Source organism: Vigna angularis, chromosome 10 (assembly GCF_016808095.1).
Source record: "Vigna angularis cultivar LongXiaoDou No.4 chromosome 10, ASM1680809v1, whole genome shotgun sequence".
NCBI classification, from domain to species: domain Eukaryota; kingdom Viridiplantae; phylum Streptophyta; class Magnoliopsida; order Fabales; family Fabaceae; genus Vigna; species Vigna angularis.
Window position 1 is genome coordinate 3,541,168 of NC_068979.1, and position 12,271 is coordinate 3,553,438.

General features: G+C 35.8%; 1 protein-coding gene across 1 annotated transcript; it reads right to left on the reverse strand.

The window, feature by feature from the left end:
• Window positions 1–9,891: 9,891 nt before the first annotated feature.
• On the reverse strand, window positions 9,892–10,407 carry LOC108334759 (transcription factor MYB1). The gene is made up of 2 exons (XM_017570699.2): window positions 10,268–10,407; window positions 9,892–10,180 (listed from the first exon to the last, which is right to left on the reverse strand). Exons 1-2 carry the CDS (start codon window positions 10,405–10,407, stop codon window positions 9,892–9,894), a joined length of 429 nt encoding a protein of 142 aa, XP_017426188.2.
• Window positions 10,408–12,271: the final 1,864 nt, after the last annotated feature.

Below are 12,271 nucleotides of genomic sequence, written 5' to 3' on the forward strand. Positions count from 1 at the left end.
GATGACAGCTCTGTTAACCGTGACATCAGAGACATGTGTGCACGGGGAAATGTTGGAATGCACAAGAGGCATCCATAGACGGCTGAGAGAACTGAGGTGTACCCTCTTGATATGAAGAGGTTGTTGCTGCCTATTTCTTTGAAATGCGCCTCCTGTAATACATAAGGCTTGCTCAATCTCCTCATGGTCGAGCTCAGTCGCCATCAACTCGGCGTAGCCACATATCTCATCATCATCTTCCCACTCCGTGTTGAGGAACTCATTTATAGTGTCAGCATCGAATGAAATCCGCTGACCACGCACATAGCTCCAGAAGGGTTCTGTGTCCGGAGAGAAGGATTTGGCGTTGGCATAGAATTCCTGGACAATGGCTATATTGGCAGGTTCTGGGTATGTGGTTAAATGGCTCCATTGCCTCTCCATAATCTCATTGGAGAAGTCTGGCACATCTTGAGGTAGAAGGGTGACTTTCCTCTCCATCAAAAGTTTTCTGTTCTGGACATTGGAGAAGTGCTTCTTATGGTCCTTGGTTAAGAAGATATCAGAGTATATCTTCTCTTTCCTTTTGCTTTCCCTTAGACCAGCAGTGGTCTTAATCCTCTTGGACCCAGATGAAGAAGCCATATCTGCAAAATAAGGTAGGATCAAAGAAGATAAATGTGTTTAGATTCATGAGTAAATTCATCATTAGCTTACATCATGATGTACCAAATGCTTTCAATGGTATGCACACAAACCACACAGTCAAAACATATCAAAGAAAAGCCCTGATCAACGAAGAAATGAAGCCAAAGCAGTAAAACAAAAAATTTCTGGTTGCTGTCAGGGGTGGTCACGCCGGGCGCCTCACAAGTCAGTAGGCGCCGGGCGTGACAGCATTTTATGCAGATTCAAGCTTTTTGGCTTCTCAGCTGCTGGCTCAGTTTGAGTGAATGAGATTAAGCTTAGATGATGTAATGATGCATAACTCAGTGAAAACAAATCATCAATAGCCAAGGCACAAGCAAAACTCCATGAATCAACACACTTTTGCTACTTTAATATAGGTCAAACTCAGATATCATCACAGCTCAGTCAAAATTTCATCAAAAACAACATTTAAACAACAAACAAAAGCTGCAGGACACACCACAACAAAGTTCCAAACATGGGCAGAGGAAGTCGCGCCCGGCGCCGCATCAGCCAGCAGGCGCCTGGCGCGACATGCAGAATTGGGGCAAACCCAGATTCTGCATTCCAACCACTGTGATTGTGTGTGTGTGTTCGAATCTGTCTATGAAAGCAAGAATTTGAGTCCTAACCAGCAGCTATCACATACAACACTCTAATTGAACCGAAATTAAATTACCCTAGGTCAAAATCAAAGCTTCTAAATGCTAAACAACCAAGATCAGGCATTGTGAAAATTATGGCCATAGTAAAGAGTGAACAACCTTCTTGATATGCAGAGAAGATGATTAGCTAGATTTTGAGACTTTTGAATTTGGAGAGTGCTTGGATTGAGATGGCCCGAGAGTGGTTAGGAATGATGAGCAATGGAGGCAGTATCAATTAGGTGTGGAGGTTGAAGATTTATGATAATGGAGTGAGTGTGGTGGTGGAGAGTGAAGAAATAGATGAGGCCGTGAAGTGGAGAAGAATTAGAAGGAGTGATAGTGTGTGTGAGGAGTTTCTGAACTGAGAGGAGTGTTAGGGTGAGTGTGGGGTGAAAAGAATTTGATGGGCCAAGCCCACTGTGCACTCAGACTTAACTGAAAAAAATCTGCTGCAGAAGTCGCGCCGGGCGCCTGTTAGGTCATGCGGCGCCGGGCGTGAGATCGTGACCCAGCCAGATGCTGAATCTGAGAGGTGATGGTCAGAGTGTGCAATCTGGAGCCAGGCGCCGACCAGCAGGAGGCGCCGGGCGTGAGTTTCTGCAGAATTATGCAGAAACTGGTTTTTAAGCTACCTAACTCGGGTTTTTGAGAATTTGAACTTCAAATCACTTGAGATGCTCCAGAATCTCATATTATCATTAAACAAACTTGTTCAAAACCTAAGGAATTGAATTTGAGCATTCAAGTTGCAAATTGAAGTCATTCTTTCAAAACTTTAAAATTCCACAAGTTAGGCAACATTTTTGGCTTTTGGCTTGAGTAAGGTACTTTGAAAACATGTTAAAACAGCCCAGAAAACAGCCAAAACAGTTTCACATCTCTAATTCACATCAATGCACTATATCCTTCAACAATCTAACAATCAACTCAAAAATTCACCTTGGTTGTTCTTCACACAAGCATGGTTCAAAACAAAGACAACACACTACACATTAAAACATACAATCAAACAATCAAACAACACTCAAAAATTAAAAACAAACAAGAGAAAAGGGTAGAAAGCTGGGTTGCCTCCCAGTAAGCGCTTGTTTAACGTCATTAGCTTGACACCATTAAGCTCAAGTTTGATTTTTGATGTTGGAATGCTTCTTCTTGTCATGACACCAACATCCTCTCAGCAATTTCCTAGTCACCACCTTGACTCTCCTAGAATATGGAGCCTCTATCTCAAGCACTCCATTTATCTTTATGTTCTTGATGACCCATAACCTATTCTTGAATCTCACTGGTTTGCCAGGTTTGGGCTCATCGCTTTCTATCACAGAATTTTGGTGGACTAGTTCTTCTTCCTTTTCTTCTTCTTCTTCCTTTACTCTTGGAGATAAACAACTAAGGCTCCTCTTTACCAACTTGGCAGCTTGCTCCGTTAGACTAGTAATTGATAGAAGTTCATCTGTAGCTTCAAGACTAGTCTCTTTTTCATGATTTGGCTGCTCAACCCCAAAGACGTTGAAAGTCACCTCCTCATCTTGGTCTTTCAATTTCACTGTTCCTTCTTCTACATGAATGACAACCTTAGCTGTCTTCATGAAAGGTCTTCCAAGGATGAGTGGTACATCTGCAGATTCCTCCATGTCCATAACTACAAAGTCCACTGGGAATTGGAGTTTGTCTATTTTGACCACCACATCTTCCACAACACCATAGGGGTACTTGATGGATCTATCCGCCAGCTGCAGCATCATTCTCGTAGGCTTGACTTCAAGACCACCAATCTTCTTAAGCATAGATAGGGGTATCATATTGATACTAGCCCCCAAGTCAACGAGAGCTCTACCTATATCATGATTTCCAATTGTGCATGGAATGGTGAAACTCCCCGGATCTTTAAATTTTGGAGGAAGAGTCTTCTGCATGATGGCACTGCAATTTCCCTGCACTTCAATTGTTTCCTCATCTAAATACTTATTCTTCTTGTTGAGGATTTGCTTCATGTATTTTGCGTAGGCAGGAATTTGTTGTAGTGCTTCTGTCAATGGCATGGTAATCTCAAGTTGATCAAATATTTGCTTAAACCGAGCCAATTGTTTCTTCTTCCTTTCAGTAGATGGGATTTTTGGGTAAGGAAGGTGTTTCACAATCTCTTTCTCTTTTTGATTTTTTTCTTTTTCTTTCTTTTTATTCTCTTCTCCACCTTCAACAATCTCTTCTTCAATTATTTCTTGATCTTCCTCTTCATTCTTTTCTTGTTCTTTTTCTTCTTCTTTTCTTCCAACCTCTTTCCCACTTCTTGTGAATATTACATTACATTCTTCCTTGGGGTTGACTTGCGTATTTGCAGTAAATTGTCCACCCTTTTGGTTTGCTAATTGCTTAGCCAATTGACCAACTTGCACTTCCAGATTCTTTATAGATGCATCAGTGTTTTTCTGGTTTTGGATGGACTGCTGTATGAACATTTGCAAGGTATCTTCTAGCTTTGAAGTCCGATCATTTTGAGGTTGATAATGTTGGGCAGGTTGATACGGATTTTTACTGCTAGAAGCTTCTTGATTTTGTCTCCACCCTTGATTGGAAGAATTAGGGAAATGATTGTTGAAGAAGTGTTGCCGTCCTTGATTTCCCATATAATTGACTTCTTCAGGTTGGGACGTACTAGGACTTTGACAATGGCCGTTGGGGTGGTTATCTCCACAGAAATCACATCTCATTACTTGATGATGTGGTTGAGGTTGAGCTTGCATTGCTTGTAACTGCTGAGGAAGCTTGGCCATATGTTGAGTCAGGAGCTCCATTTGTTGGGCAAGAAGCTTATTTTGTGCAAGTAGTGCATCCTGAGCACCAAGTTCATAAACTCCTCTCCTTTGTACTTGCATTCTCCCATGTTGACTCCGCATGTCAGTGGAAGCCATATTTTCAATCACCGCAATGGCTTCATCAGCAGTTTTAAATAGTACTGAACCACCAAAAGATGCGTCTAGTATCATCTTAGTATGAGGTTGCAAACCATTACAGAAGGTCTGCACTTGCATCTCTAGGCTAAATCCATGACTGGGACACTTTCTCAATAAAGACTTGAATCTTTCCCAGGCTTCACATAGTGGTTCCTCTACTCCTTGTACAAAAGTAGCAATGGCAGCCTTCACTTCTGTGCTCTTTGATGGTGGAAAGAAGCGTGCTAGAAATTTATATTCCACATCCTCCCAGCTCGTAAGACTTTGATTAGGCTGTGACTGGAGCCAAGCCTTTGCTTTGCCATTAAGAGAGAATGGGAAGAGTCTCATGTATAATGCTTCTTCGTCCTCCCCTTGTACACCCATAGTACCACATAGCTCATAGAAAGTGACCAAATGAGCATGGGGGTCTTCATTGTCCAGGCCAGAAAATTGGTTTGAACTGATGAGCTGGAGTAGAGCAGGCTTCATTTCTGCCAGCTTGTCACTCATAGTGGGCCTCACAATGCTTGAGAAATTCCTCGAGCTTGTGTAGGTTATTGAGTCCCCTATGGTTCTCCTTGGAGGTGGTCCTGCGCCAGCCATCCCGTTCACAGAAGAAGAATCAAAAGATTCTATTTCTTGATTGTTGAAAGAAAATGAGGATTGAGGGGCAGCTTGTTGACTTAAAGCTCGATGTCTCCTAGTGTCACTATTGTTTCTACGAGCTGTTTTCTCGATCTCAGGATCCACAAGGAGTGGTTCAGATGACACAGTCCTCCTTGTACGGATGTTTCCCTGCATACACTAGAAAATAACCAAACTCGTGCCACAAGTCAGCCCAAAAATAAAGATAATAATTACAAAAAAAAAATGGAAAATTATACACAAAAGATAAAGTCTAAATCGGTTAAAAATTACACAAAAGTCTAATTTAACACGGGTCCCCGGCAGCGGCGCCAAAAACTTGTTGAGACTTTGGCAAGTGTACCAAATCGTTCAAGTAATAAAACCGGTAAGACCGGATATCGTTTCCCAAGAGACTCGTGTCCTAGACAATCGTATAATATCTAACTAATTTAGACTAAAGAATGATTCCATGTTTTTGTGGTTTTAGTGCAATTAAATTAAAAATAAAACATGAAGTGTAAAAATGATCTTTGATAATGCAAACACTTAGGAAATGCAAGATTAGAAATGATATGGAATGGTATTGTTGGGGATATGATTTCACCTACTTCACTCTTATGTATAGAAAATCACTTCCTCTTCATTAATTAGCCAATGTCAATCTTCTAATTTACTCAAACCCAATCCCTTGGTAGAGAGAGCCTAGACTTACTTCTTAAACTCCAATCCCTTGGAAAACCTAACAAGTTCATCTGCTTTAAGAATTGAGATTCAAGACAACCAAAGGTCCTAGTTCTATCCCTAGATACAATTTCCTTTAGGTGTTTAATCCAGTTCTAGATTCACCCAATATTTCCCAATATCAAGCAAACCCTAAAATCATGAAATGGTTGAATCAATCATACAAGCTTTAAGCAAAGGAATTAAACACTAACAATTAATCAAAGAGGCATATAATCATTCAAAACAACTGTAATTTACATAAGAGATCCGTGGTTACATCAATCCCCAACAATAATGAAACTAGCTCTCCATGAATGGAGAGCTTGATCTTACAACAAAGGTGGAAATGGAAGAAGGAGGAGGACCCAAGGATGAAGAAGGGTTGTTCCCACAGCTCCTAGCTCGCCTCTGGACGCTCCAATTGAGAGAATTTGTGTCTGGGATGCCAAAGATCCAAACCCCTTCGCGTTCCAGAACTAAATAAGCTGTTTCTGCCAGATCAGCAAAAGTGGCGCCCGGCGGCCCGACAGACAGGCGCCAGGCGCGCTCTCGGTCAGCATTGTCACGCCCGGCGCCGCCTAGGTCAGTAGGCGTCCGGCGTGACTCTCTGCAGCAGCCTGGGTTCTTCATCTTTTCAGCTACTCTTCTCTCTTTTCTTGGGTTTTGGCAATGTTCTTTGGTGAGTATCTTCTCCCAGCTTCTTTGAATGGGGATTAGCCATCAAATGGGCTAATTACAACTTATAATGTAATCACATACAAATACAAGAAATTGAGTTAAACAAGACTAAAAGTAAAGGAAGAGTTGACAAATTCCATCAATTTGATGTTGGATAATGAAGTAAAATTGGTCATTATCAATGGCCCAAAGCCGAAGCCCTTGCAGAACTCGACCCGGATGCTCTCTCCCTTAACCTGCACCACTTAGATACACTCTCCTCCGATAAAACCCCGGAGCAGCTCTTCCACAGTGAAGTACAGAATGGTAGAGTTGAAATCATTCCACTATCATAAGCCACTACTCACCCTGCTCCGAAGCGTGCTGGAACCGAATAAAGCAGCACCTGGAACCGTACACCCGCTGAACAACGCCTGGAACCGAATACAAGCAAGCGGAATCGAATACAACACCCAGCTTTCCTCTCACTCTGCAACATATCCGAATACGCACACCCCATAACCGAATACACCTTCCACATCTCAACTTCTGGAACCGAATACGTAACCCTTCATGCTTTGCTTCTCCATCTTCAACGCCTCTTCCTGCTTAACGCAAATAGCTTCTGTATTAATATTTATTAACCATTCCTGGAATCGATTATCCAGTTACGGAATCGAATTGGTTGCATGTTCTCAGCTGATATTATGTGTTAAGGGTAAAAAAGTCATTTGCCTTCAATTCATCGCAAATCTTCTCAGCACAACGAGTGATACAAAAAGGAGACATCCCGCAAATCTCCTTAATTCTGTCGTCACAAATCCGTAAAAATGAACAACACTGTAGTTTGGATTCATCACTTGCAAACCCGCATGAACAGTAAAATCTGTTCATGCGAACACAGCGTAAAGGAATCAAATAATTTAAAATAAATTTATGAGAAAGTTGATGAGGCAGTTATACAAATCTAAGAGTTATACAAATCTAAAAGAGAATGAAAAAAATAATTGTTAGATTTGTGTAACTATAAATATTCTAAGAAAGATTAAACTTTGATCATGATGATTCAAACTAAGTATACTATTTTATTAGTGAATTAGTTTTTTATTATGTATGGTTAATATTTATGATAGGATGCAATGAAATTCATTCAAACTAAGCAAAATAGAAAAATTATTATTTAAAATTATTAAAAATTAAATGGTAAATTATTTATTTTTTGAATTATGAGAATTACTGTAAAAAGTTGTAAAACAATTATGGGTAAACAAAGCAATCCTCCACCCCAAAGACTGTATGTACATTGCAACTTTTCTTCACATGCTATTATGGATTTGCAAAGCAAAATGTCAAAACGTGGAAAAGAAATAATGATCTCTTTGATATTTCTTTCATACCTAGTACTTATATTATTATTTATTGAAGAAACCAGAACAAGACAATATATATTTGCTCAATACTTTTGGTGATTTAATTTTTCATGATAGTATAATCAACACATCCACATATTTAGTTGAAATAACTTAACAAACAATTAAATTAATTATCCAAACAATATAAATATTATCAAACAACATTTATGTATTTAAAAATATCAAATTATCAACATATATAATAAAAAAATATGAAAAATGATAAAAAAATAATAAAAAATTATTATTGAGTCAGCTCAACTCAATCTGACTCAAGAATTTAATTTACAAACTCAACTCAATCTAACTTCAACAATTTAATTTACAAATTAAAGAACTGTGTTTAAAGATTCACATTTTAAAAAATTAAATATTTTTACAACTCAACTCTACTTAACTCACCGTGACCTTGTAAATTATTGAAACTCATTTTTATGTCCTATCTTGTATGGTTTCTAATTTGAACAAAATACATTTTTAGTTTTTTATTTAGTATTAATTTCAGTTTAATGAAAATATAGTTTCCCTTGAGACAGGAGATAAATTAATTTCAATCATTATAGGAGAAGAATGAGAGAGCATGGTGGTCAACACAACAATAACGTTTGAAATCCTGAAATCTATAGCCTTTTAAAAAGAAAGACGTAAGAGTCAAAAAGTTGATGAAATTTGGTGAGGTAACTTTTCATATAAATACATTATGTCATGTCTATGTTTCCTTCTACATCTTATCAACTTTTGCTTTAATGCCTATGTACTCATGTATGACATCATTTCAGGCCATACCACTTGTAAAACAAAATGAACAACATATATTTCAGTTATTTTAGGTATAAAAAAAAATCATGTTCATCCAATCACTATTTTCAAACATTCCTGTCCTCTTATCACTGTATTATCTAATCAGCTTAGCATGATTTATGTCACTGAATTTCATAGAATGTTATATACTTGCCGTCGCTAGAGAGACAACATAAAAATCTTAATAAAAAATCTAAATTTCCAAAAATCAACTTGAAATAGATTTTGGTTGTATTTGATAATATTAACTTATTTGTTAAACTTATATAAGTCAATAGTGATTGATGAGTACCACAGAGTATTTTTTTTATTATTATTATCTTTAACATTTTAATATATTTTTTATTATTTATTTTTTATCTTTGTATTTATTATTACCAATTAATTAATTACACTATTATTAATATTTTATGTGTTTCTTTAATAAGAAAATTTTAACAATTTCATTCTTACACATAAACCTCATTTTTAAACATAATTAACATTTAAATAAAGAAATTCAATGTATTGAAATCTTATTAAATAAATAGCTAATTAGTATCTTAACATACTTTTAGTTCATTTTTTGAAAAATACCTTTACTTAGTATAGTTTCATTTCACTATAATATCATCTTATAGTAATATAGAAAATTAAACATTGAAAATTTGAATAACGTTTTTATCTTTTTGAAAAAAATTATTAAACCGAATGATCATATTTCCTTGGTAAGTTTTTTTTCTTTTTCGCAGCCACTAATTAAAAAGAAATTCTGATAAAGTAATATCGTTAACTTAAAGTGAAAAAAATTCTTATATTACTATATATGATATCGTGTGACATTTAAATTATTACATATGATTTTCAGAATTTCCCAACTAATTGCTAATTATTATGAAATAAAAAACATTACTACTCAAGAATCACTTTCTAATCGTAGATTTTTTTTATCAATGATGAATTTAAATATAAAAATAAGCGAAGGATACAATACAATATATTATATATTTATGTAATATATAAATTAAGTCATTCTAAACAAATTTTGAAAATCTTACTTTTATATCAAATTAATGATGACCTTTTCATTTTTGCAATCCGTAAATAAATAAATTAACGAGAGTTCCTCATCAATTTTTTAATAGATAATAATTAACGAAATTGTTCGTAAAATTATTATAAACACGGGAAAAGGCATTTAACAAACTTATCAAGTACTCATTAACACCTTGTTGTTATAGTTAATTTAATTATATATATATATATATATATATATATATATATATATATATATATATGATGTAAGTTCCACTAAATACAATGATGTGAGTTCAAATTATTTAATGGAACTCACACATAGATTTCTTGACTCCACTTATGACCACATAAGAAGTAATATCGAACAAAAAACACACAGATTAACCAAGAAGACACGTGAAGTTAAGAACTCCTGAACCAATCGAACGAATAGAGTCCTTCAATGGAGAAATTGAAGAATTCGTTGAAATCAAAGTTAACTTCTGAGTATCCATTTCCATCATCAGTGGCTACTTTATGCTCTACTGCTACTTTTTCCTCGGTATTCTGAGTCGAATGTGTCGGTTGCGCCATTGAAGTTTCTGGTTTCACCTTTTTGTGATGATTAACTTTTTTGCACAAACAAGTATTCCAGTAGTTCTTTATTTCATTGTCTGTTCGCCCTGGAAGTCTCTTAGCTATCAATGCCCACCTTCACAAACAATAATATATCCATAAATATGTTCATAGTTAACAACATAAAATATTAAATATCCTAGGTTTTTAATACGACAAAAACCTGTTTCCTAGCAGTTTGTGAAGCCTAATAATCAAATCTTCTTCTTCAACTGATATGTTGCCCCTCTTGATATTGGGTCTCAGATAGTTTAACCATCTCAACCTGCAACTTTTTCCACATCTGTTTAGACCTGTTAACATATGGAAGGAAACACATGCATGTCAAGAAGGATTAATGCATGCAAGTCAAAGTAATTTTTTCCAAAGATACATGATTAACCTGATTTAACTGCAATAGTTTTCCACCTCTTTGCACCGTGAATTTCAATGCATTGAGCTAGTCTCTGATCTTCCTCCGCGGTCCATGCTCCTCTGCTGTTAGTTTTCTTGGGGGATGCCATGCATATATGAGAGGGATAAACCCTTGAACTGTGAAAAGAGTTTGGTTATGGCATTATTTATGGGAGAGTCTGGCCATTGATTGATTGAAGTTGTAGGCTTGAACGTTCAATGGGTTCATCATTGTTCGTCACTCATTCGGGGTTCAAAATGAGATACCAATGCTTTAAGTACGAGGCGCCACTACTGTTGTCGGTTCAAGAATGAAAAGTACAATAATGTCTTTTGATTCTCCACTTGATACTGTATTTTTCTCAAACAACCAATGATATTTTCGGGTTTCTTTTTCTCTCTTTCTTCTGTTTGTGGACTGAAGGGGAAGACAATCCTTTGCATGACAACATTTTAGGGTTATATATTCAAACATAGATCTCATAGTAATGGTTATTATTACTTCATCTAAATTAGTGTATTTAATGAAAGATAAACTTTCTGAAGAAGCTAATTGTCAAAAAGGTATAAGTTGGAGGAAAAATAAGAGGTATGACACATGTTTTATTTCGGATCATTTGTAGTTTGATCTCCTCTTCTGTTTGTATCCTATGTTGTCAAAAAAGTTGAATGTTTTCTAAGATTGGTCTCATATAACAATAATTAGTGGCTTTGTCCATATCGAGGGAGTGGGAATCCAGCAACATGCATGATAGCAGCTTTAAACAAACGTTTGAACAGTAAGAACACAAGTTTCTATGTTGAAAAAGGAATTTGTACTTCGCAGGTTCTATTGGCTTCCAATGCACTGTTCTGGTCTCATTTCAATTCTTCTTCCCACCCCACCTCATCATCTCTTTAAGACATTTCAAAAGTAAAACAACTAATGATGAAGTAAATATATATATATATATATATATATATATATATATATATGAAATGAGTTCGTTTTACTTTAATATGTACTGCATGAAAAGTGGGATGAGGATATTCTTATTAAAGAAAGTAACTACTTAACGAATAAATACATTAATATTTTAATTATATTTTTTCTTTTAACTTAAAATAGTAACATATATTATCATATTATTAAAATGAGATGTGAAAGTGGTTTTTTAAGAGGGTATCAAGCTATCATTTTTCTTAAAAATAGTTCACTTTTGCTCTCCTTTCTTTATGTGTTCTTTTTATCTTTGCCCTTTTTCTTCTTCCTTTTTCTGACATGGTCACCCAACAACAGTTGACCTTACTATATGCACCCAGATGGTGAAAACTAAAGTGGTGGATTAAGAAAGATACCTCTTGTGTTTTCCTATTAATTATGGCTTATTAGATAATACGAAGGATAAGTGCTACAAATTACACCGTTTTCCAGCAAGAAAACTACATACATCTTGCTGTTAATACAATAATTACATTATCTATTGTATATTATTGGGTTAAAGTAGATTGCTGGTTTTCGGAAAGGGAGGAGGATTTGGAGGGAAAAAGTAAAATGGTTATTTCTTGGAGAGGTTTTACATTAATTACATTTGGTAATCAGAAAGTATTTTCTATCTTGGACTAAGTTTAAATAGATGTAGAAAATATATTTTCATAAATTAAATATATAGTTGTTTTAATGTAATGTAAGACTAGTCTAATGAAGAGATAAATTCGTGAATTACTGTATTTTTCTTGCAATGTAGTGGAAAATGGTGTAATTTCTAGCACTTATCCTTCGTATTGTCTAATA